Genomic DNA, 27,460 nt, shown 5'->3' with positions numbered 1-27,460 from the left:
TGTTAACTATTACCCGCCTATACGTGTATAAAAGGCAATGTGTTAACGATAAACTTCATATTTGAGTGTAAAAATGAATCGAGTTGTAAACAATATATTAGTTGTTTATTGTGTGTCGTGGCAGACGGATAGGGGGGCGGGTCCGCAGCCGAGGAAACTGCCTCACACTGAGCTAGGTCGTTCATCGACCCGCCGCGCCGCCGCCGCCGGCCCGCCGCGCGCCGACCGCAGATGCGATTGTTTATACACCACCATTATCTAAACACTGTTCTGCTGCTCACTTCGTGACATTCCTTTGTAATCATTTTGAAATGTAGGTTAAGGCTTCTCTTTCAAGTAATCGGAAGACTCACTTTTCACCTCACGATTGTCCTTTGTCTTGTTTGACAAAGTTGTACAATACTGATTTATTGTCGCATGTTTCCGTTAAATCAACATCCGATCGACAGAGTTACATAATTTTAGGTGTTTGACCTACACAGCTTAACAGTTATGCATTCATAAAGGAAAAAAAAAACACTTAATTCCCTTTATAAAGAAAGATTGGAACCTCGACAGGAGGATCGTAAGATTAATGACGCATGGTGAGTGTGCAGTTAGTTTTAATTTTAATATTTTATAAATTGCCCAGATAAAGATCGATAAACGGCACAATCGTTAAAGAATTGGGGCCCTACTTTTGTTTCTGCATAAAATAAATAAACAAATGCAAGCATTTAAGGCATAATCTTTTTGGTCTAATAGTCGACCAGTGATTTATTATTTCAAGTCGTAAGCAACTAAGCACTGTGTGTTACTCGTTATGTCCTCTGGCATTGCGAAGCCGTCTTCAAAGACTCGTTTTATTTTATTCAAGGTACGGCCTTCTCTATTCCCTACTTAATCTTCTAAAGTCATTACTCCGCGATACACTGTATTTTACGACGTTGCTTTTATTTTTTTGTTTTATTTTAAAGCTTGGAAGGGAGAATGCGGATCGCAGGACATGCGCGGGCGCCGCGGAGTCGCGCCGCGAGCAACTTTCTACAGCCGCGTCTAGAACGCTGTTAAACCGTAATCTGCAGATTGACGTACCTTCGAGATGGTTACGACAGGCAAATTAAATTGCACATTAGTGCTAATAATGTACAATTATCTTTGAAAATCTTTCTCTCATTCGTGAACTTGACCATGAATCTCTCTTTCTCTAAAATGACAAAATAATAAAATACATCGTATATAAACATTAAATTAGTGTAGATTTAAGTTTAAATATAATCGAGTTTAGCACTTCATTAACTTAGTTTTATGACTAGCTATTTAAAAAATTTCTAAATAAATTGGGAGTTAGTCATATACATGATATCCTTTTTGAAATGTCATTGAATTGAAAGGAGTGTGGCTTCAGTTTCGGCTAATCACTGGCAAGAAAATACGTTTTTACTTATTTTCCGTATAAAATAAATACAAACCAGTGTTTATTTTAAATTCATTTGTTTTTTATATAATTATGTATAATGAACATTATGAATTAATACCCTCATCTGAATGTTAATACTTAATCAGTTCTGACAAGCAAACTGGTTTTCCGGAAACGTTTTAACGATCGTGAAAATTCTGTATTTTCCTTGTTAAATATTCATAATTCTTTGTGGTTACTTTGTTCATCTTATCATTTCTGACTAAAATAACGATACATGCTTACTAATCGTAGTATTATTCTCTGACAAGGTTGGAAAACAGAACAGTAAAATAGTAATAAAGGTAACTAGAATAACATCAGTAAATACGAGCAGAACGTTCGTGAAATCCAAGCGATTTGTTACGGACAATTCATTGTCGGGCTTTGTGTTCGCATATGACTTACTTATGGTAGCTCTCCATTCAATGAACACCTTATTCTCGTTCTTCTTTACCAATTTAAAAAACACTAATTGAACTTTACGGAAAACAAACCTATTTTAGGTTTCACGTGTGTAACAATCTCACGAATAGCACGTAACTTAGTATTGTAAGTACCTAATAGTTATATTAAATACATACGTATCTAGCAAGTACATAAAATGTACCTCATGACTGGCTTGCTATAAAATGCACGTGTTCAGGCGCATGGTTTGCTGAGCAGCATGAAAATAGAACATTAGAACGACTTGCATCGTGCATCTTATGTAATTAACTTCGTTTCATTTGCTTGTAAAACAATAGTCTTGCTTCAAATTACCCGCTGGCCAGCCTGATTAGTTGCGTGCAAACGTCGTAGTCCATTATCAGTGCTATGAGTAATCAAACGGTAGCGTTATTACTTGTCTCGGGGGTACGGTTAATAATTTTATGATGTGGAGAAAAAATCGCGTCGCGAATACTCGGGCGGGCGCCACCTCATGGCGCCAACGTCGCGCCGGCGTCGCCGCTGACCGCTTGCTTCCTCGAACTGTGCTATCACTGGCCGACATTATACAATAAGTAACAAATTCGACAAACTTCACCACATTAAACTGTCTCATTAACACACTCACTAGCAGAGAAATTCACATTAAATGACGTCCTTGTTTATCGACCATCATACTTTTATTTGTTCATTCATTTTGCAAGTCGTAAAAGTTGTGCTTTAGCATATCAAAATGCTGTTATTAAATAAATACCTTGCCAGCTTAGTGATTGTTATTATTTTAATTAGCGCTATAATTTGTTTCTCTCATATTTATGCAAATTGTTACTTTCAAGGAATGCGCTTATAACCTAAATTATTTCACGTAGCAACCGGAGTTACTTCATACTAATGTGAATGAATTTTCATTTTACATTAAAATACAAAATTCGCTTGCTTCGGATTCTGTGCGGGCATGGTGGGTACGTGAGACCTACATTTCAGATGAAATAAATACATACTATCTTCTACTTATATGAATGGCCCAATGAGATATGCTCTGGTTACAACTGATTACTAACTTTCTTCCTTACCCTCAAATCTGCCTTTTAAAAATTTAGCTAAAGCATACCGGTGATCTTATAATGAAGTTGAGGTTAAATAATGTCCTTCGCGTTACAAAGCTTGCCTTGCCGCCTTGCTAAGGCAAAAACCCAAAATAATACATTTCGTTAAGTATGACACACGGTTTCGTCCTTGCCCTCCTTTCTGAATCGACATTAAAAATGTGTTTTGTAACTTTTCCTGATACGTAAAATATACCAATATTTTCATTTAAGCGCATACAGTGACAATGTCAGTGCATAAATAAATATCAATTTTCATTTCAATTATAAAACATATTGTCCAACTAGGAAGTAGCGGTTTCAAAATTGGAATGCCACGTAAATGTGCGCTAGACATGCAAACAACAGCACACAAATAATACAAGAAATGTGCGTATGTTCATCGCAACGAGTAATCTGGCCTAGCGTAGTTCATAACAAACTTAAAAAGCTATAGGTAGAAATGTGTGAAGACAAAGACGTAGCAGTAAAACGTAAAAACGTTTCGAAGTAGTCCTCAAAAAAAGACACGATAGAATAATATAAAAACCCAACAAAATTAATTTGCATATTGTTAAATTACACTTCCGTTTATATAACGCCTTGTTATAAACCTCAGTTGACGTTCTACGGATTTTTCCAGTACTCGTCTTCCGTTTTTGTCAATTCTAATTCATAGTAGCAAGTACTGCCATCATTAGATAAATGCAGCGTCCTACTCGTGAACAAGGCCTTTGTCTATGTATTGTTTGGTGCTGCAGCCTGATCATAACAAGAATAAATAATACTTTTTTCCTGTAGCCGTTATTGGACTTCCCCAAATCGAACGGAAAGCAATTCTTCGAAATTGATGCGAGAGTTTGTTTGCTATCAGCATCTGAGAGGTCATTCATGCCATGCCGGCTAACTTATGCCTTTAATATTCTTAAATCAAACTGACTCTTGGAATTGGTATACTTATTATCGGAACATTTTCTTGATCTCTTATTATAGTATTAATTGGACTTCGGTGCTTAATTTACCTTTCAAAATATTTTCTGGTATCTACCAGCTCTATGTAGTAACCAATTAATGATTTGCATACACTCTGGTTACAATGAGACCAAAAATAAATCTCGCTAACCCTAAATGATAAACTAGTGATTGGCCAATTTTGTTAAAAATATAATTTTAACCCAAGTTTAAATTGACCTAGGATTTTTGAGGTACAATCATTTATAAGGAATGCTTAATTGTCATCCACGTTTAACTATAAAGGGTTCATTAAGCGTCGTATGGGTAATTAATACTTGATTTGCCCGTCCCAGATACGGGTGGCGCATCGCAAGCTGCGCTGGCGCCGAGCCTAACTGTCCACTGGCATTTGCGCATGACAGTGTTACATGTGTATACTTGTAGCCACTATCTATGCGCATTTACTTTATTTATCTAGCAACTATTAATTACCTTATTGCTTTCTTAATGACTAGAAGACACATAGAATTAGAAAAAGCCTAGAATCTTATTACACTTCTTGTAATATAATTCTGTTGGCGTTTTCAATAATGTACCAGAATAGCAATCGTTGTATATCGTGACTAAAATCTAGGAAAACAATACTGAATGTAATTACCGAAGAAGGTCTGTTGGCTCTCTGTGAATATTTCAAACAAGAAGTTGGGCTTGCATAAAGCTTGCGGTATTACATCGGCCAAGCGACGGCAGAGTGATGGACCGTCCTGACACGAATAGGGCCAACACAAAGAAAAGTAACTGTACGCGACAGGATGACCCCACATCAGATGGGGTGACTTACGACTCTCTGCTCTCGATTGCCTACTTAACTTGCAACAATGAAATTCGATTCCATGTACAATATTGAAAACAGTTTAAGTTATTAATCACCGAGAATCTAAATTGTTGATAATGACTATAAACGACGTCCGTGGTCGACGAATGTTTTACTAATTTTGGTACGTATTCGTTACGTCACCGTAGCAAACCTACTTGGATTCCAGTCCTTGCATATTTTATGCAAATAAAATGAAGATTGCAAGACAAGAAACAATTGGCATCAGTCTTGGTCTAGACTTTAAAAAGTTATTCAATGGATGCAAACTTTGTTCGTGTAGTTACAAGGCTTTCATCTGGTTTACGACATAAACATTTCATCTTAGTAAACTAACTAAAAGCATAACCACAGTAACGCAAAATTAGTAACGATTACCAAATTTTGTTTGACTAGGTTGGTTAACGGTTAAAATGGGTTATCAATACCGTTACATAATTCCTCCGAGGAGTGCATCGGATGAAAATTGATGTATGATCGAAGGTGATGGTGCGGTGGTGTGGCGGGGCGCGCGGCGGGCGGCAGCAATGCGCGTGCGACTCTCACCGCCTTATCTCTCGCGACCTCCGCCGGACGCGCACGCTCGCCGCGCTACACAACCCGCTACCGCGCCGCGATCGCGCTATGCCGACTCTTCGACAACAAACTAATGTGCACGCTAACTTGTACTTTTTTTATTTTCGAAGTGTAGGACGTAACCCGGAAATGCGCCAGTGAATCAAAAACATTTTTTACATTGTGGCAGTTTATTCGTTTTTTTTTTGGAAGACAATATTTATATTGTAAAAAGACATTTACTAACGAACGTTGTACCGTAACGACGATGGTGTCTGAAGGGGCTTTGCCCGTAGTATGGTGTATACGCGATAATCAACTTGTGCCCCATCAAGTATCCGGTGTTAAGTTACAGGGTGCGGTAACAGGAGCGCATATTGCCGCTGTTACGGACTTTTTGCGTATGGTAGCAGGGACTCCCATTGTTCTTCCACATACGGCCGTTCCTGAAGATGTCGACAATGATATTAATCAAGAAAAAGAAAACTCTACTCGGAGACGGAAAATGTCTATGCAAGTCGAAGTACCATGTGTATTTCTCACTGAAAGCGCACTGCAAAAAGCCAAGAGCCGCAGTAATTCTAGAGAAGAAAAGGTAACAATTGAAAGATGTAATATACCCACAACCACAATGATCGACAGTCAATCCTCTTTTCTAAGCTCTTCAGATATCTTAGAAATGAAAGAATTAGAAAATTGTCATCAAGACGTCAGAGATAATTTGAAATCAAATACGTCTGACTCATCAATAACATGTACTGAAAACAATTATCCTCAGAGAATAACAAGGATCATAGAGCTGGATGACTTAAACCCTTGCTCCGTCAATATAGAATCTGAAACGGAACATCCACAAAGGAGAACTCGGATCATTGAATTTCAAAATGATAAGGCACCTTCACCAATCTGTTCTGAAGTAGAAAATGAGACGTTACAACGAATAACGAGAATAATAGAACTTAACGAAGATAACTCCTTTTCTACCATCACAAACAGTATAGATAACGAAAAAGAATGCCCTCAAAGATTAACTAGAATAATGGAAGTTGAAAAGGAAACCAACTTCCCAAGTATGACAAAAATTATTGAAATGGAGAATGACATATCAAATGAACGACGAATTTCCTTGACAAATGAACGTGAAACCGGAGGCGGAATTATTGAAAACTCTAGCGAGGAAGTGACTGTTAGGTCTAAGTTTGTGCATCGAAGTACCCCTAGGTTTAGTCTCGACTCTTCATGCTCCGAAAACTCTTATGTCAATATTGAGTGTATAAAGAGTTTGCAGGATGTTAGGAAAGAAGAAAGCACTGAAAGCTGTGCAACCCTAGATACTGCCCCCACTGGCAAATCTATCCGTTCTCGATTCCCGAGAAAAAAAACGTCCGTATGTTCGATAGGCTCCTCGGACTGCGACGATGAGGTAGATGTTATTTTCAAATCCAAGCCTAAATCTAGTCAATGGGTCAGTTTGGATTGGATACCACCGCCTCCCAAAGAAGAGCCAGTGATTATGCAAGTCTGTGATAAAAATGATTTCATTTCAAAATGGATAGCTGAACAAAACTCGCAAGAGTCTATAATTATTGCTGACGAAAGGCGAAAAAGCCTTCCACCGAAATCGAATGAAGTTTATCTTCAAAACATGAGAAGATTTAGTGACAGTTTACAAATATGCAAAGAAGACGCCGCCAGCGATTCTCCAGCTACAGTAAAATGGAAGTGGCATGATATTGTAAAACGGCACCTTCAACTACTAAAAAGCGAAAAAGGCTTCAGACGCCAAAAAGGCAGTTGGATGCGAACTGCGAGGCGTTTATCGGGAACGAACGTCAATCACAAAGACTTCGATTGTTTTCCTTTGGATACATACATGAAACTTCAGACCATGCCGTAAGTAACAATTTAGTACTTTAGTAAAATATTTTGTTAAATATACATACAGCTTTTAATGAGGGAACTATTGTTTTCTTACGGAGAGTGAAATATGAGTCTCACTTAATCTATTGCCTGTACGACACCATCGTTAAAACACATTACATTTTAATATTTATTGAGAAATCAATAAGTACTAATAAACAAACATTTAATTAATGCAAAGCAAAATATAATCTCTTTTTTTAATAACGACGTTTTCAAAAATGATTTGTTTTTTATAGGATCATATATAATTTTGAAGTATATAAAATTTACTCGTTCGCTAGATCATTTCTTATCGCGATGATATCTCACCATAACAATATTTTTAACACTACTTGATTATACCAAAGTATCTGCATATTATGCAAAAAAATAAAATCCTTCAACTTTTTTTTCGATAACTGGATAACACCTATTGTTACTCTGTCTGTTCTTATTTGACATTTTCTACCGCTTTCGTATTGACTTCTGCATCACGTGCGTTTGCAGACATAATTTACACATTCATAGACTTCCCATGTTCAAACTGCTATCTGGAGGTCACATTAATGTTTTACGAACCCGACACAACAGGCTTAAGGTTTCAACATAATATCCCAATAGAAAATGTAACGTGACGATAAATAAAATATGCCCTGTGTCCTTTTAATTAACTGTTTGCTTTAAACATTCCCTAAAATCGACACTACCGTTTACGCTTTTAAAATAACGCGGTAGGTATCTATAATACGATCTTTATATAGACAACAATGTTTTCAAGATCGTCATCTATCAGTTCCAAATATGCAAATATAATGGAAATTTGTAAATGCACATGTAAGAGGGAGTTATACAGTCCGAAGGTAGCAGTTTTGGTGGAAAACAAATTATCATGCATTCCAATTTGTCATACTGTATTTTTGGATGCAGACATCTGTGCAACAGCTATATCGGTCTACTTACCAAAGCTGACCTGTTCAGCGGGTGTAACAGGTTACCACTTCACGAAAGGCCCGCGGCCGACCACAGATTCGTGCTAATCATTCCCAATGACTTAAGAAGATGTATACTGGAATTGTCAATTTTCGACTATTCGAGGATAGTATAATGCTCCGCTCTCAGGAATCACTGCCATTAATTGTCACTTATGAGTAATTTCGTTACCGGTTTTCCTTTTGATGCTAACACGTCCTGGTTAAGATAAGTCGATATCTGACTATGTAGTGATTTGTCGAGTCTGTTGATAAGGGACCGTATTACGAGAGCGGGTTCGAGGCACGCGCTTCCGCAAGGCCGCTCGATTAGAATGCAGGGAGCTCGCGTCCAAGGCTACTGTTGCGCGGTCGGTCGCTGCACCGGTGGCCGCTGTCTTCCTCCCCGCAGTTCGGCAATTGGAAGCAGGCTCAGGAAGTGAGCCGTGAAGGTGACGCTCACAAAACTTAACTGCCTGCTGATCGGAAGCGACTGTGCTTTGAATTTTTGTCGTACCTTTGTTGCTCGGAAATTTACGCGCTTCCTCAATCCTCTTGAATAATTAGGACATAAATAAATCATGTGTTTTGTTTATGCTCAGAACATAATGATTGCCTGAATAGAAATTAACTTCGTCAGGAATGTAGTTATTCCGCAATAATGAACCAGGTTCTTTTATAAAAATAATTAACACAATAGAAAAAGTATTCATAAAAACCTCAATTAGGGAAACGGCAATTCTTGTGCTGAAGCGAGGTAAACGGATGCGCTTACGCCGACGTCAGTTTCACTGAGAAGCCTTGGAAATTACTCCACTTGCTCAATCCGCTTATCATAATCTATGAAATTGTTATACAAGTCCCTCTTTTTAATGGGATGAATTCTATGAGTTTATTTTTATAATTTTAAAATTAATTATCCACAAACGTGCTTAATAGTAATTTCTGTGCAAATCTTTATTATTGCTTGCCAAAACTTGATTTAACTATTTAAAAGACCTTAAAGCACCGTAAGGTTCTAGAGGGGTTTTTCTTTGCAATTTGCCAACTCCAGTTAACTTTTGTTTGTGTAGCTACTGTGTACTGTTCTGAAAACATGAATGTTGTGTTCAATGTGCATCAACACGGCTATTGTACCAAATGGGCATACGCGGTTCTTTGGTGGAAACAAACGCATTCACATCGAAATATTTGCTTGTTTTTCAGTTTCTCACAGTTCTTGTTGCGTTGCAAGAAAACCTTGATTTATTCGAAACTCGTATTTAAGAAAAAAGATTTTGAAAAAGTTTTACAAAAAAAAACCTTGAAATCATATATGTTCATGTTTTAAAGTACAATAACTTGTAGGTGTATCTATGTCTCTTATCAAACTCCAAGAAACCGTAATCTTGTTATATTATAGTTATGCTCCGATTAGGATGTGATTGAAAATTGTAAATGATGTTTATCAGGCATTCGTATGTAATTTCGTGGGCGCTTATGACGTCGAATACTGTGCTTGGCATATTTATTTGTTGTAATTATTATGTAAATAATTTCTCTTGTCTTTTAGTGCAGTGTCAGTGTAGTGTAGTTGTTGCATCCAAAATATGATACTTACGTTACGTTGCTTGTGTGAGTGAATCGCGATGCCGACTTACCAACTTCGAGAATTAGTGCATAAAGTCATGCACAATGACGTGACCTTCGAAAACAAAAGGAAAATCATTGCCAATCAAAAGTAACAGCATTTTCATTATTGTTTTGTATAATAAACAACATTTCGCCTACATTAACTTTATCGCTGCACCATCAAAACAATGTATTGCGTATTTGCAAACCTCGCGTAACTTGATACTGATAAAAAATTAAAACATACTAAAATTTGTTTTGTAACTTGAATTGCTTCTTACTCACTTTCACTATGTCGAGCATTTAGGTTCCGTTTCGTGACGTCTCACTTGTAGTCTCCGTAGCGTTAAATATTAACTTCTATATTTTTTTTTTCAATATCTTACATCTCACTTTCTATTCAAATTGTGAATCAGGTATAAAATTTTGTTTGTGTCATTCTCATACTGAGTGTCCAACAGTAATCGTTTTAGTCCGACTGCGTACCTACGACAAATGCTCTGTTTATCGAACAATAAGATTTGCATTGCAAATGTTTCTTTGTTATACAAACTAGACACGTGTTAGAAAATCGATGAAAATGACTCGTTTCTTATCAAAAGGCTTGAGGTCGTCTCTTGCGAAAGAACAATACAACTGGTTTTTATGATTTGTTTTTACTTTTTACGGCCGCGGTGCGCGCCGCCTGCGCCGGCCGCACACCGACCTCCGACGATAATTGTTACTCTTGCGGATGTTTTCGTGCAAGGCATTTTCGAATACGTTTAACTATAGCAATTGTACATCAACATATTTTACTGTTACATTGGTATATAACCGTTATCAATGTATCAACAACGAATGAACCTAAATCGATTTTAGAATTGGGTAACATCACCTAATAAGTCATAATAATGCTATATATTTACAACTGTTTATAGCGCCGCCATAAACTTCAACAGATTCGTCATTGTCCACTAAATCTATACAACGATTGGTGTCCACAAAGACTTTAGTTGTATTAGTAATTCGCAGTACTTATCATCGCTTGTTTTACGTTTCGCATCATGCCCTTACCTGATTAACAGGGGGCAGTAATATTTAACGACTCATTGTGAGCTTCGCTAATAGTTCTCGCTACGCTAACAGATTTCTAAATGTGTTATATCTCAAATAACAGTGCCATTTTGATAGTTCTGACGTAGTTACAATTACAGGTTTGTTTACTAATGCCTGTCGTTAAATTAAGATTTCCATCGTTCCTATGAACAAAATTTGTCGTATCTTTGATTCGTGTACGTAAACTGTAGTATCTGTGTCACAATGCTTAGCACCTTGCAAACAAGTAAGGTATCTGGGAAGTCCTATTGTACATTCAATCGGTGTCTCGGTTAGTATGACTGATATCCTTATCTGTCACTTGTCTGAACGGCTAACGGACAAAGCCATATAGTTCGTGAAAATACCGTTTGTAATACAATTATCTCGAATGGGGTTTTTAGTTCATGTATCTTGACTTCTTCCAACGTTTATCCGCGTTTTCATGCATAAGACGCATGCATTGTTATTTTGTCACTGTCACGATAATAATGGTGCAGAATAGCAAACAAATCATTTTTAATGAAATGAAACATCCTTTTGCCGTCAACAAAGAACACTCCCACGATATTAAAGCCTTTCATACAATGCAAGTTGTGATGTCGCGGGACTAAGTCTAATTTACTTGACTCTGAAGCCATGGAATATAACACGCACCAGCAATTACAGAACACTCAAAGTAAACGTTTAGTCACACGTGTCCTTTTTTCAAGAGATTTTCTCTTTACTATTTTATGATCATCATGTCATCGCTAAATGTACTTACGTGCCTTGATTCTGTTTTACTTATCTATACATTGTAGTCGCAACGCTTTTTTTACTGCATACTGCGACCATCCTGATGTTAAAATATCAAAAAAGTTGTTAATAAAACGGTATAGATCTATTTCTTAAAAAAAACTGGTATAGAACTTTAAGGCAAGTACGTGTCCATCGTAAGAGGGAGACCCTATAATTAGATTACCCATCTAGCGAGCAACCTGGAGCCAGGCGAGACTGGCTTAGCAAAAAAGTTGTGGCTACATTGGCACGCGAAGGTCGATGACCGGCGCCTCTGCTTAACTCGCTATATTATAAAACTCTGAGCGAAAGTCACGTAATTAAATCTTTTTTATTATGCCACTTTACGACTTTGTGTCAAAGGGCTATAACCTCCATATTGTTTACAAATGACTTTTTTTTTGTTTCTTTACATAAATCAACAAATTTATTTCAAGATAACGGTAGAAAATGACACTTTTGTTTATCGTGCTAAGGAATTCTAATGTCATTCAAATATTGATAATACTACGTTTGAATTTTAAGTAATACAAAACTTATGACACGTGGTTATGTGTTATTTTTCATTCATTCAATCATCATATATGAATTTGCATTTCCAGTTTTATTAGCTATCTGTGTTATCATACTATAGCATTATTTTAATAGAGATGTTTGCAAACCGGAAACACAGTTATATAAGAAACCCAATAATGATATTTATTAGGAATTTCCGTCCCCCACCTTGACTGGCCGCGACCTACCCACGACATTCTATTTCCAAGTATTTAATTCTTTGACAGTTACCATTACGCAAGCTATTTGTATTACTAGTCTTCGTGACGGACAATTATATCTTAAATCAATATTTTCATATATATCGAACATATGCAAGAATACACGTATTGTTACTAAAGAACTTTTACTTAACTTTTCCGAAATCTAGACAAAGAAGCTAGTCAAATTTGCGCAATGCGCTATTGACACTTTCGAAAATCTGCAATTGAAACGTATCTACTAGAATAAATATAGCGGCAAACGAGCTTGTCTAAATAAGCTTTATTCAAATCGGGAACATGATTTTCTAGCGTCGCCCGACATATTGTGCAAATATTATTTATTGATTTACTTTAAATACCTAGCAGTGTTTGCAAACAATGCTAATCTTCCCATTTGTAAGTATATCCTCATTGGTAAAGGTTTCCTTGCACAGCCCATGTAAATCCCCCGTTAATTCATAGAATTTGTTACAAATTCGACCTTTAATTTTTGTATATCGATAATATTATGATAATATCATCTGTGATTCTTTGTAGAGAGAAGGTCTTATAATATGTGGGCATGATTCATAATAAAGATGACGATTTCTCCGCCTATAGGAGGTCAAGGTCGTTCAATCCGTCTAACAAATACAACTTGTAAACGTCGACAGTTTCTAGTTCAAGCTTAAATTCGGGGATTTCACATGGCATCATGTAATAAACGATGGTCGAAATAAAAAGTAAATGAACGATCTTAATGATACCACAGGAAGCTTTTGTAATGATCTGTAAGTGCAGCTTGTTACTTAATTACAGCTTGCCAAGACTTTTATGAATTGACTTTCTAGATATTTTTCGCTTAGATAATTTCTTGATGTCTGAACCGAGATCACAGTTAAATGTTACCCCTCCTTCAATAAAATTAACTTTCCGTCTAGTCATGATTATTACATCGAAGTTTTGAACACTTTCTATTTTGTATTATTGAGGAAATTAATTAGTTTAATAAACATGTGCAGTATTAATCTATTCTGTATGCGTTTTCCACGGTGAGGCCTTCAACGGTATCTGCTAGTCACCGATCTATGACCCTAAGTATGCCCTTAGTGCGTGACGAGGTCTCGTCGAAGGCGTTTGTAGTTACAGCCTGTGGCGCCCTTTTCATGTCTCCATTTTATAGCTCCTACGACATTGTTCATAACAATTTTCCTCCATAGTATTAATACCTGAAATTGTTATTGGCTGGATAGCCTGTTTGACGATTATAGAATTTTAACTAGATCCAGATGCAGCTGGGCTATTGAAATGCCTATGTAACTACAAGTTATTTACACCCGTTTGAGCTTTAGATTATGTGTTGGCCAGCGAGATAATATTAATGCACATGTTGGTTAATGTATAAAGCAATATTTTAGTTACGCTTCACGACTTTAATGAGGTTTTATCAAATTTTGTTCACAACGAGACCTTCGTGACGTTGCTAAATTTTACATCATTCTGCTATTGCTGTAAGATTCAAAGTTATACAATAGTTAGAAGAGTAGGTTGTGTAAATGTTATTCTAGGAAGAATGACTGTTTTCAAACATTTTAATTTATTTGATATAAAATGATCTAGGAGTAATTTCGTAGCTTTCTTTTGCCAATTGGCGTTTAAAGTTTAGCGTTTTGTAATTTCTCTCTAAATTTCATGTTTTTGTAGATCGAGTAATTATACCTATTTAGAAAAGACTGAGCTAACTATCGTGCTTGAGTCTTATATTTAATTACAGTCCACGGGTCCATCCGTGACTCTGAGACGGAACCAACTGTTGAACAATAGTAATCAAAGATCAATCTGGTTTTCCAGTCACGAACAGATGAAATTATCTCTCATTCAGACGATTATGTCAGCATCGAACTGCTGAAAAATTATATTTTTTCCTCCATTAACTTCTTATAAATGGCAATCCGGTTGAATAAGTTAAACTGATTAATACATTATTTTGCATCAAGTGAAACGTTTGACATTGAGCAAAAATAAAAATAGTCACTTCATTCTCATTACTCGTTTGTCTGTTTCGCGTTAATAGATTAGTAATTGACACAGGTAATTGTTTCTAAACTCTTCGCTTACAAGGTTATTATTGTACTAAGTTGCGGCAATTCAAAAAATATGATCGTTAAAAGAGATCGCAGCCGTTTTTACAGCTCACAATCATTTTAACGTTTTACAGTTTTACCACTTCTAAGATACTATTTTTATATCAAGAGCTAGGCGGCCTTGCGAGTCTGTCGCGCGGGATTTGATGCAATACTATTGTCAGACCCCTACTGCTTAGTTTTGCAACCACCAACTGAGAAGTGAACCTGATTGAAACCTCTATTAATACAGCTGTCATAACCGTAACATGTCTAGACATCAAAGTTTGATTTCGGTTCGACAATGTTACTGTACAAGTTCTGTTATTTCTATAAGGTGACAAATTGTGATTCATTGTTAGCACCGGGACTCATGTTCAAAGCGGTTACTACAATGAGTTTGTCTCCGGCGTCGACGCAGTGAGCATACGTCAATTGAATGCAGAATACTGTTCATTCGTGCTCGTTGAGTCACCGACAAGCCGCTTTCTGTACTCCCTACGAGAGCGATACCGGTCGACGATTTCATTAGGTTGCCATCTAGTATTTAATTATAATGATCTGTTTATATTCATGAGACTTTTTCTTTTAAATAGCTTTTAGAAAAGTTTAAATGAGATAATTATCCTTAAATATCTACAATTAGATACATCCGCCTAGCTATAAACACTTTCATGTTTATGTTTTGACTACTTTAAATTTCTTTGGAACCTTCTTCTATGCCTTTATCTACGGCTTTCTTTTACAAACATCACAATGTACATTATTATTTCTTGTTCCAGATGGTACTTCCGCAAAATAAAACGAATCGAGGCGGAGAAGAAATTGCTCCTCCCCGAGAACGAACATGGCGCTTTCCTCATCCGCGACTCCGAGAGCCGCCATAATGATTTCTCGCTATCAGGTAACGTACACGTCATATAACGCATTCTCAATATTCTCATACGGATAATTTCCCAATAGGAAATCGTTTAGCAGATATACAGCAATATTATCACGGAAAATATAGTAGAATATTTATGCTATGTAGGTACTGGGTGGTTACTTGTTGGCGATGATTCATCTTACGTCCTGCGGCTTGCATAGTGCTAAGTGCTATCCTGTTACAAACGCATCCAGTGGTGCTGGACGATGCGATCACGACTCCAAACCGGTTGTAAGTTTTTCTAAGGCCTAGCGCAGGCCCCGTGGGAACAAAGACCGAACAACTGAATGACTACTTCGATATCTGCTAATTAGTATTGTTTTTAAATGCAACTAAGGCTCCAAGAACATAGTTTTTAGCAATTTTTTGTATTGACCAGAATGAAGTCGTTACGTGCCTAACAATGTGTAGAGACTTGAATGACTTGACCATTTCTTGTTTTCCCGACAGGTACGGTTCTAACCCAGATATTTTAATTATGTTTATTTAATATTGGCATAAAATACGATCTGTTTAGCTAGTAATTATTTTCTATATAATACCTAGGCTTTTTAAATACCTCGGTCAAGCTTATTAAAAAAACTGTTTGATTTAAAACTAAGCACTTTTTGCTTTGTTCAATTTCACATACCGTTAAATGAACTCGACTGTATAAATAAAAGCAAAAATGCAATTTTACTGTCGTGTTCAATTAGGCTAGCGGAATGTCTTCCGTTTAAATAAGTTTTTAATAAATGATTATTTTCATCTGGCACTTGTGCCGTGCGCTCAAATTTTTACCTTCAACACGGCCACGTAGATACCTGCTTTGAGAGTCCAAAACTAGTTGGCCATACCTACTGGAAAACTTGCACTCGAGTAAACCCGTATTCACATATAAATTCTATTGAATTCTTAGACATGTGTCTAACCTTGTAAACTAGAATAAATTTGCATTTTCCACAATTCAAAATATTATTTTCTAAAGAGGATTCAATTACTTGCTTAATATTTCGCTGTCACTCCAACTAATTAATAATCGAGAAGACAATGAAACATTTTCTAGAACAATTTGAAGTGTTTAAGAGGTATAAAAACGTGGGCATTAACCAGGGAAACACTGTAATAAATAACGTAAAACAAACAAATGGGCAAAAAATACAATTGTACAGTGTTCAGCAAAAACTGGCCAAGATTACGTCGCACGATATTTGCATGAGTTCTGTCGACAGCATTTATATTCTTTGAGGAACAAATGTTTGATTTTTTAAACTCCATGATTTAGTATTAACCGTCATTGATTTATACTCAGTCACATTACCGTGTTTTTTCCCTAATTGAAGATCTTCTGTAGCAATTTTTGCGGAAAACTTGTAGGTGTAAATTATGCAAGTTGACACATCCACAACATTAGGCAACTGTTATAAATTATGAGCTAATACAACAGAGGCTTATACCCTGTTAAGGAACCCTGAGCAATTTATTATTCTTTGTTATAGCACACTTTGCCTTTAGGGTTTTCCCTAAGCAGTTTTGTTGTAGAATAATGCTAATTTGTGCATCACAGAAGACGGCCATGACGATTTTTCATTTTTATAACTTTAATTTCCATCATTATTCTTCAATTGAATGTTCATGAAATTACCTTTACAGCATGTATTTCTCAATTTTCCTCTATTCTGGTCGTAGTTGTAATTTGAACTAAATAAAAATGTAATCACTGCTAAGGTGTCGCAAAACATAATAGCTTTGTTTTTGCTGGGGTATTTAATGGAAAAAATGTAAATAAATAAGAATAATTTAAAATATTCCTACAGCTCTTGCGAAGAATCTTATAATTTATTAATTAAATTTTCTAATAGGAATTATTGCGCATTGATATAATCTAGTGTGGTGGTCGCGCGATATTATTACATCATAACATTGTTGTGACGCCAAGGACGTTAATCCACCTTTTAATATAGCCGTTTCTTAGAACAATATTTATGTAATAACCAACAAATTCCTCTGCTGGATACCAACTTAATAGCTTCATGAAACAACATTGTATCCATAAAAAATCTTACTCCCCGTGTTTCTTGCCAACACAATTAAATTTTTCGTCAATTTTCCTGCTAAAAGTTCGCTACTGTAATTAAAAACCTTGCAAAATATCATTCTGATCATGTTTCAGATAAAATTAGATAGGTATCATATTAAATTACAAGACTAATCCGTTTAAAATAATGACTGGTGTACATGTAGGTATATGCGCGACAATTTTTCTAAGAAAATGTCCTGTTATCTTTCGATGCGTTTTAATCACGATGTTTAGGTGAAAGCAGTCTTATATATTTGCATACATATTATCGAATTCTTGAATAAAAATGTTTTTAACAAAATAGTCCGTTAAGCAATTTCTATTCGGCCCAATTGGCATTGTTCTTTAAGTAGAAACTTTTCCGTATCGTTGCGCCTCCATATTTGGGACAGACTATGGCCCACATTCCGGCAATCTGTTCTATTTTTAACTCCAATCAATACTTTGCCTGGATAAGGTGTGATCTAAGCGCCCTTATTAACCTACACGAACAACGAATGACCTTAAATCTTCATTCATTTACATTAATATATTTATTTACATGTCACTTTATGATCGTCTCTCGCGGCCACTAGAGAAATTTTAGTAAATTAACTCCGTATGAAATAATATAGGTTACCTATTTCTGCAGTAAAATGATAATATTAAAACAAATACTTCTTGTTCATTATAACAAATAACTTCAGTTCATAAGCACGCTTTCTCATATTAACGTCAGTTCTAATATATGTTTATAACCGGCCATTAGGGAAGGCAAACAAGTAAAATACTACCAGTACTCTTCAATTGTCTACGCGATGCCAAGTAATTGCTTCCTCGTAAAAACACGCTGTCCATGCACCTAACCTATAAAATTATATTTCTCAGTTACAATAGGTTGCGCATAAATTTTCCAACTGCTTTCTCAATCAATGAAAGTGAAGTTTCGATTCTTTCACTTCAACGAATCTATATTTCTCACGGAGGTTGTACACGTAAAGTAAAAAAAGATTTTTGATTATAAAAAGACTTACCCTTTCGTTTCCAGATAGTGTCCCGGACAAATATACGTCAAAACGTTTCATGTTTAAAAGTTAATTTATTGTGCTAATTAAAAGAGAAAAATGAATTAAATACTCTTACAGGTCACTGGTCAAACCGATTTAAGGAAATGACTTATCTAACGCTGTTGTTAAAGAAGTATTTAATTAATTCTGTGCCGTCCGTGATTTAACATCGTTATAGACAGAGAATTGCACCTTGCACAGATTAAAAGATATTTATAGCGTCATAACTAAGAATAAGGCTTATTAAGACGACTACAAGCAACGTATAACACCAATGCTAAAAAGTTCTTTGGAATAATGTATAGGCTTGCGCGCGCACCCGGTGTCGGATGCAAGAAGCATTCAGGGACTACAAATTATACATTACTGACTCAACTGCGAATTTTCGAATGTTGGAATGCCACGAGATATTGTCTTGTAATTTCATTACTAAAAATCTTTTTACATTCATTTAACGGATGACAATTAATTTTTATTCGCCTCGAAGCTTCTAAAAAGTTTTTAATTAGAATAAAAGTTTTCAATTAAAGGCTGTATTAATAGTGAGGGTATGTTAATCTGCTCTCCTTTTGAGCATTCTTTTATGTTGCATTTAATCTTCATTTCTTTCTTTTTTTGCCTATCCTATGGAGTTTTCTGTAGATTTTCAAAATCTGATTCTTAGAAACCTGTATGAGAGAAATATAGAAGATCTTAAATGTAATAAATCTTCATAACTCGGGTATCTCAAAAATATGATATATTTAATCCGAAACGGGGAAAATCAAAGAACAAAATAATCAGTATCGATGAAACTAAACCAACGACATAGAAGTTGTTATAATTTACGATTACAACTCAATCATATCACGTTTAACATCACAATTTTCTACGGCTTACTAGATATATTTCCTGATTCATCACGTTCGTACTTATCGAAAGATTGAAATTACTTCAGCAAAATCAAATCGTAAGATAGCAGTGTTGTAATAACAAATACATACGCGTACAGAAACATTATATATTTTCTGCGTCCGCAATAACATTTAGTTATTAAGGTATAAACTTACATAATTAACATAAGCATATGTATGTATGTCTTTAATCAAAATAGAATTTGCCTTCTGCTGACAGCTAATTCTGAACAAACAATCTTTATTGTATACGTGATTATACGTCAGTTAAATATTACCTTCATCAAATGAATGGAACTGTCAAAAGCTGACGCGACGATTCTGAGAACATCCATTAATTAAACAAAGTCTGTAGAACGGCTTAGCAAGGTCGACATGCAAGTTTCACGACCTAAGATGACAGACCGAAAATATGAGATCTGTGTCCCGATAAAGAATAACTTAAGTATGTAGTTTGTCTCTCTCACTTTAGTTCCTAGAATAAAAACTTTCTTTTTGAGACATTTTGATGGATATACTGTTCTTATTTCCGTGGAACCCGTTGGCTCGCGGCCGCCGTCGCCGCCTTCTCCGCCGCTTTGGCGCTAACATAATGACTGTCTCAACATTATGATGTTTGTTACCTACCTAACCATTGGCTACGATGTTAAAAGTATCTCATTCGTATTTATCGCTTCAGAGTACAATTTTGTTGTTTTGGCTTGTCATTAATTAATTCTCCACAATATAACATTACATCAAAATTGCGACACCTCTTAGTAAAGCGCTCATACTCCGGTTTTACGCAATTTAAATTGCAATAAAATGCAAATTCACGAATAATATGATTGTTCGCAGTGCGAGACGGAGATACGGTGAAGCATTACCGCATCAGACAGCTGGATGAGGGCGGTTTCTTCATCGCCCGGCGCACCACCTTCCGCACCCTGCAGGAGCTCGTGGAGCACTACAGCAAGGACGCAGACGGCCTCTGCGTGTCGCTCAACAAGCCTTGCGTGCAGGTACGCAGCACACATTATAACCATACTATTCCATACATGCCAAGAATGCGCATCGTAAATTCAAATACCAATAACCCACTTCCAGTTTCTTATCCATAGTTATGTTCATCACTAGAAGCTACATTACAATTTCAAATAAGTTATTCCAAGACCAAGAGTGATCTGAGACATTCCTTCCGTAGACACGAATGCCTTTACACTTAAACTTGACCCGACCTTCAACTACGATGCCATAACAAATGATTGAACTCAACATTTGACAGTAACGCACAATCATTGAATTAGTATTATCAAGTCAAGGTCACGTAACCGAAATAAATAATCAATATTATTTATTGTAACGGAGGCGCATAAATTGCAAAATTCAATATCGGGACGACTATAAAATTTATGGTTTTCGACGGTCAACCTTTGTGCGCGGCGTGAGAAATATTACGAGCCATTGAACGGGCTCGGGGATACTTTAAATTCACCGAAGGACTCTGCTTTTCTTGGACAAAGAACATCGTCATATTTAAGTTATTTAAACCGAGTGTCGAAGAGTGTGGGCCGTTAACATTTTACTTTTATTTATTATATTTTCCGGCATATGCAGTTCATAATCGAACGGTTAAACGATTTTAACCTATATCGCCAGTTTCTTCCAGCAACGTATGAATGCCTCGTGTCGAATTATAATTTAGCTTTGCGTCACTTGCGTATTAAAAATTAACAATGCTCCGCTCATTGCAACACGTGTAAATTCCGTTTCCATTATAGTTGTGTAGATATAGCGCACCATCACGTAATTAAATGCAATCCTTATTGGATTCTTTTTTAATGAGTGTTTGTTTAGCGTGATCATTTGTCGCCGTTTCATTGTTAATATGCTCTCTAATCACAGTTACAACAAACAACATTGCGATTTATGGGTTGTAAATGGCGGTGAAATATGATTACGTTACATAATTAGCATATAAAGCGTCAAAAATTCGGTGTTCCAGTTTCGCGATCGACCTAGCGCCAAGGCCGAGAAGGCCCCACTTTCGTTACGGACGATGCGTACATAACAGAAGACGTCCCGCTTGACGACAACTCTTTGTTGCCTTGTTTTCCTGCATTACAATACAATCACGTAAACAAAATTATATTTTTCCTCTTTTCATGTACCACACTGCGACGTCGCCTATTCTAAAAAAATGTTTAATGACGTAATTAAAAATTATCGGAATGTCCTTTATGTGTCTTCTGGCGCCTAATCGTTTAACAGCATTCTAAAGATTGCGAGCTATCTCATTGGCATTTTTATGTGGGAACATCAAGAGTTACCAGTATTTGATTGCAACATAAAACGAAACTATCCGTATTACTTCACTGTTTGTTAGTGTTATTAGTAATCTTGTGTCTTGGGTAAAGTCAAACTTAGCTCACTATCATAATTTTATATATTCTATGCTTGCAAAGTTTTGGTATAAATAAATCTTTCAAATACCTACGCAACGATTTGTTAATAAAAAAGAAAACGAATAATGTAATCAAACTAAAACAGCTTGAATCAAAAAGTGTTACAATATTAATATTTAGTTTTCACTGAAATTGTAAGAATATTCAAATGGTGCTGTAATAGCAGTACATTAATAAGTCGGTCTGCAATGTTTAGTAAAAATGCAAATTCCGACCTTGCAAGGTCGGTTAAACCTAAACTCGATTACTGGAACCTTCAGTGATGAATTGTTTTTCATATTCACATTTGGAGGTTATAAACCATTCAAATCCAAAAGAGTGCGATCGCTACAAGCTTCACGCTTTATGAATGGTAATGCAATTAAGTATAATGTAAGAAAATACGAACAAATAAAGTACAATGACGTCAACCAATTATAACGAAGTGTATTGTTCATTTTGTCTCGTTTAACCATTGTATCGGTGCTCGATTCTAATGAGCGATTTGTTCCTTTTATCGATACGTTGACTCCACTTGCCGGCTCGGATCGACGCAACACGTTTACCGTGCCATTACACATGCACTTCTAATTTATAATCTAATCAATTAAATTGTTTCTTGCGTCAAACGTTACAAAATTTCATAAATAGAAAGTTATGTAAAATACGTCATCGTTTCATTTCAAATTATTTATGAATGGACTTAATTTCATCCCTGTCATTGTAGTAGACAAAAAAGGTTATTTATTCTACAACGAAGCATTAGTCTTAGGGTAAAGTTCAAGGTTATAAACATGAACTTTAATTTTACAAAGACATATCAACTGCATAATTATATCTTAAATATTTATCACTGTACTTAGATTAGCCTCGACTACTTTACTGCTTCTGGCTTTGAACTCACATCTTTAGATACACAACAAATAACATTGTATATTAAACCTTCAGTAATAAAATAACTTTAATATTTAACTCAAGTACTTATGTTAATTAGCTTTTTGTATTAAAGAACTATGTGTGAAAATATGTAATGATTGACCTACGCAAATGATGTAAGCAAATTCTCATATGTGGATCTGCCCCCTTCACTCTCAGCCTTATCGGTGAACTGTTAGCATTCGTAGAATTTCATTGTTTCCATACGTTTATGAACTTTTTCTATGGATCACGCGCTTTTGTGATTTGGTACTGACCTAAAATAGAAAGCCTTAACGTAATCGCTCCAATTTTACAACTACCGAACAAAATCCGATTTAAATCACGCAGCGAGGAATTTATTGCATCTTGTTCAGATTTTATACTCGAATAGTTATTTTGTTCGCAGTGAGACAGTTAGCAGACATTATTATTTGCATGCATGACTCACGAGACTTCTCAAAACGCTAAGATAAAACTCGTAATCATAAAGCCACTATTCTTTATTATATTAACCCTACAATCCACAGCCATTACATGTACGCATTCTCAGAAATCCAATCAACTCCGTACCCCTACAACCTATTACGGCCTAATTCTTTAATAAATCATCCAAACTTTTTTCATAACAAGTAATGACTTGTTTTGACGTATGATACTTTTGCCCCTCGTTACGAGATCGCATCATTCAGTTGTGATTTCACTTCTAACTCAATTCATTAAAAAAAATCGGTTGTGTAATAATCATAAAGCACTTTCTGCAATAAAAGCTTATCTTTTCAACTATTACATCAACTTCGAACACATAATATAAACTTGTTGCCGTATTCCAATGGTTGTTATATTGCATTCCGAAACGTACATGTTTTTGTGGTGTTTTATTTACGGCAAGGCTCAAAGGAAGAGGTTTTATTTTAGCAGTTTATGTGTGTATTGTCTCGCATGTACAGCCACGACCAATCATCACGAAGCCTGCTCCTTTAAAGTCGAACAACCTCCTATTATTTGCCTCAAACTGTGTAAATATATGAAGTTCATTGCGGACGTTCGCACTTCATGCGCACAGGAAACCAACGCACGTAATTTCAGACTGAAGGCCGATACTTGCCTCAAACTGTGATGGCACTCAGGTGGCTAACAATGTCAGGTCTTACCGCTGATTTTGACCATGGCATGTCGTTTCTCGATAATTAAACTAATGACGCACAGTCTTGGGTAAAAACGTATTCGTTCAGCAGTTCAGCTATGACAATTACAATTTCATTGTGATAGATCTATGACGTTTCCGCCAACGTCTATGTAGTCCAATGACGGAAATCTTTTGCGCTTAACTCATACGTTCGTAAACAACTTACAACGCTAGACCTACCATTGAATGTATGCCTACTAGTGTACGTTTTAAACAATACAAGCCATCAATTGATATTTTTCGGTGACATTTAGTACGTACTAAGTTTGAATTTATACGTGGGAAGTCAACAAAAATGTATCTGAAAGTCTTGGCAGTAAAATTTGACACAAATATTTGAGCCAACCCAATTTCACGACACTAAAGTGGTGAACATCTGAATCGTAAAAGTTGTAATTAACTTTTATTGTTTAAAGGGACATAACATTAGTCTTTATGTGATTGTTATGGCGTAGTAATTAGTGCATGGAATATTTAACGCTGTAAATTTGTCCAGCGTAAATGACTGCAAAACTCCAATCGAAAAACGAAAGTATTTATATTCAGTATTAATTCTGGACAAGAAACATAACCATAGTTCTTCAGGATTTATAGATTCGAGGGAAGGTGTAGCTTTTTAAACGTGATCATGTTATGTGACTGTGCCCCACCCATTCACTTCGGTGGCAGCGCAACACCACTTGAAGTACAATCACCCCTAAGCACAAAACGGACGTTAACAAGTACGTCTGAAGTATGTATTGTATAAGGGTCGTTTCCAAGTATTTATCGAGCATGTATTGTATAAGCGATTGAGTGGAGCGTGACAGGCACACCAGACGGACGGTCGCGGTCTGTGGACAGCACCAAAGTCTCATGTTACAAACGCACAACGCGGTGTGAATTAAAAATCACAGCACTACATAATAACGGACGGATAATACCTTTTGGAACTGAACGCGTATTGTCTTCGGTGTAATGGCAGCAGAAAAAATAAATTTATATTTTATCGTTTCCATGTAATCCGCGACTTCACGTATTTTCGTAAAAGGTATTTTATGTCTTAGATAACGTCACCACTAAAGCATTTCAGTCATTAAAAAATGCGCGACGAATTTAGAAGACCATATAAAACTTACAAAAGTATATAAAGGATATTCCAAGTAGGCATTTACGCCAAATACTAATCGAGTTTGTGCGGTACTTTACAATGGGTTGTTACTGATTATGTTTTGATGGTTACTCTGAAAATCCCTGTATTTTTCTGTATCCATATACAAAGGTATATCATCATTATTTATGTGACTATTGTCACTTGTGTACTGTCGCGTGCATTAACCTCGCCGCCTCGTGTCGTCGAACAGTCTAAAAGTTTCCATAAAAACGACACCTTTAGAAATGCGCTGTTGAAAATGATAACCCTTTCACACATCATTACATTATACACATTTTACCTATAAAATTATTCCTAGACTCCATTGTAATCAAGAAAACAGTGAACAATTACTTCCAAACCCGTTTAGTGTCATGTTTATTTGTTACCATTTCTAGCCGCCATTAACTGACACCTGCTGGTTAATTCTATTGTTTATAGACGATTCAATGTATATTATCTCTCTATGATTGGATAAAGCTTAATAACTGTATCCGTTATTAACCATTTTTTCAGTTTTAATTTTTTTAACGATAAGTGGACAATTTAAAATATCACTTGTCGATGTAAGTGTTTCTATAAAATTTCATTTTTATCACAATTATTTGCCAAAGTAAGTTAAATACTTACATAACATAGCCTGTTTTGCTGATGGTAGGGATTACTCAGTCATGTCAATATAGTATTCAGATCTTGATCGAACGCGAATAATCTATGTGTGACTTCTGACTAATTTGTGTCGGGTGTGTTGGCAGCTCGAATTAACTTGTCCGGTGAATATGTTATGACTTGTATCTTTAATAAGACACAATTTTATAGTTTCCTTTTTAAGCTGATTTCAAACAATGTTTTTAATCATTCCTATTCAACTGATTTCCGCTGGAAAATAACACACGCACTGCGTTTTAATCCTAAGACGTTACGTAAAGCTATAATGGGATCTAAACACTAGTGAGAAACTGACGGATAGCTCAACCGGACGATCAGACTGATTGTATTAAACCAGTTTAATAGGATGATAATTGACATTGTTACATTAATGACCCATTGTTACAAGAAAAAAAACTTATTAATAGGCAGTAGGCTAAATAATATTATTATTTCGCTTCGTTGAAAGATATAAATCATGGTAGTGTTATAGGTTGAAGTCCTCAAACGTGAAAAAAATGTGATGTCCAAGAACACGTCTACGGTATCTAAAATGTTTCCTTTTATTTTATTTACAAGAATAACTGTTAAATATTCAATAGAATTCAACCTGTTGACGTAGATACACTTTTTATAAAACAATTTCAATGGCAATACGGAGAACTAAGAGCTTACATAAATGTATTTTATTTTTTATTCTTTAGAATATAATGGAGTTTCTACTGATATACCAATGGAAAGATTTCCTATCTCTCATTACACAGTTAAACAAACCAGACACGGTTTGTCTCGCTTACTACAGACTAAGCTTTATAATAATCATAAATTGTATATACAACTGATAACCAACTTGCCTTGTGTATACAGTTCATTATTGTTGAAACAGTGCACACTATTAGTAAATAAAACACCTTTAGGCTACAATAGTTATAACAAGCTTGTCAATATAATTTATTGTTTTGTTCATAGATCGAGAAACCTGTGACGGAGGGCTTGTCGCACCGAACGCGTGATCAATGGGAAATCGACCGTTCATCGCTCAAGTTCGTTAGAAAACTGGGGCACGGACAGTTCGGCGAAGTATGGGAAGGTCTTTGGAACAACACGACGCCAGTGGCCGTGAAGACTCTCAAATCCGGCACTATGGACCCCAAAGACTTCCTGGCCGAAGCCCAGATCATGAAGAAACTCAGACACAACAAGCTGATCCAGTTATACGCTGTGTGCACTCTTGAAGAACCAATCTACATCATCACTGAACTGATGAAGAACGGCTCTCTACTGGACTACTTACAAGGTAACTTTACACGCTTCTATTCCTATCATGAAAATCCTCGAAACATAATAAACTCGTAAAAACTTTTTTTTACGTCTTGCAAATGGTCGCCTGCCTGGAACATCCAGTGTCGTTACTTTTTTTTTAGTTCTCATAACGCGGTCCAAGTTTATGGGAATAAAACTTCAGTTATAAAAGCAATAATGCAACTTTCTTTATGTTTTCGCCGAGGTACGCATCTAAAGCAATTTGCAATAAATTGTAGGATCTGGATACTTTTTAGCTAATTAAAACCGTCCATAAATCATTTGTTTATGTTATCATATTTCTATTTTGTTTGATTAAGATTGTCTCTTTGTTGCCAATGTACCTAGTCTTTTACTTGGATCATCAATTATGCCGTATGCAGATTTTTCAATAG

The 27,460-nt window shown here is 35.9% G+C and overlaps 1 protein-coding gene across 3 annotated transcripts in view; it reads left to right on the top strand.

Moving 5' to 3' along the window:
* LOC113494943 (tyrosine-protein kinase Src42A) overlaps positions 1–27,460 on the top strand; it is a 45,278-nt gene that overhangs the window by 12,188 nt on the left and 5,630 nt on the right. The window contains exons 1-4 of one of the 3 annotated variants that reach the window (XM_026873485.1): positions 1,590–7,228; positions 15,316–15,437; positions 20,294–20,457; positions 26,733–27,060. In XM_026873485.1, coding sequence (XP_026729286.1) covers positions 5,604–7,228; positions 15,316–15,437; positions 20,294–20,457; positions 26,733–27,060 — 2,239 coding nt within the window. In that variant the 5' untranslated portion in view covers positions 1,590–5,603. Of the gene's footprint in view, positions 1–1,589; positions 7,229–9,441; positions 9,926–15,315; positions 15,438–20,293; positions 20,458–26,732; positions 27,061–27,460 lie in introns of those variants that run through there. The other 2 variants (XM_026873501.1, XM_026873492.1) reach the window with 2 other exon arrangements.

The sequence above is a fragment of the Trichoplusia ni genome, chromosome 1 (assembly GCF_003590095.1).
Source record: "Trichoplusia ni isolate ovarian cell line Hi5 chromosome 1, tn1, whole genome shotgun sequence".
NCBI lineage: Eukaryota > Metazoa > Arthropoda > Insecta > Lepidoptera > Noctuidae > Trichoplusia > Trichoplusia ni.
This window is presented reverse-complemented; position numbering and strand designations above follow the sequence as displayed.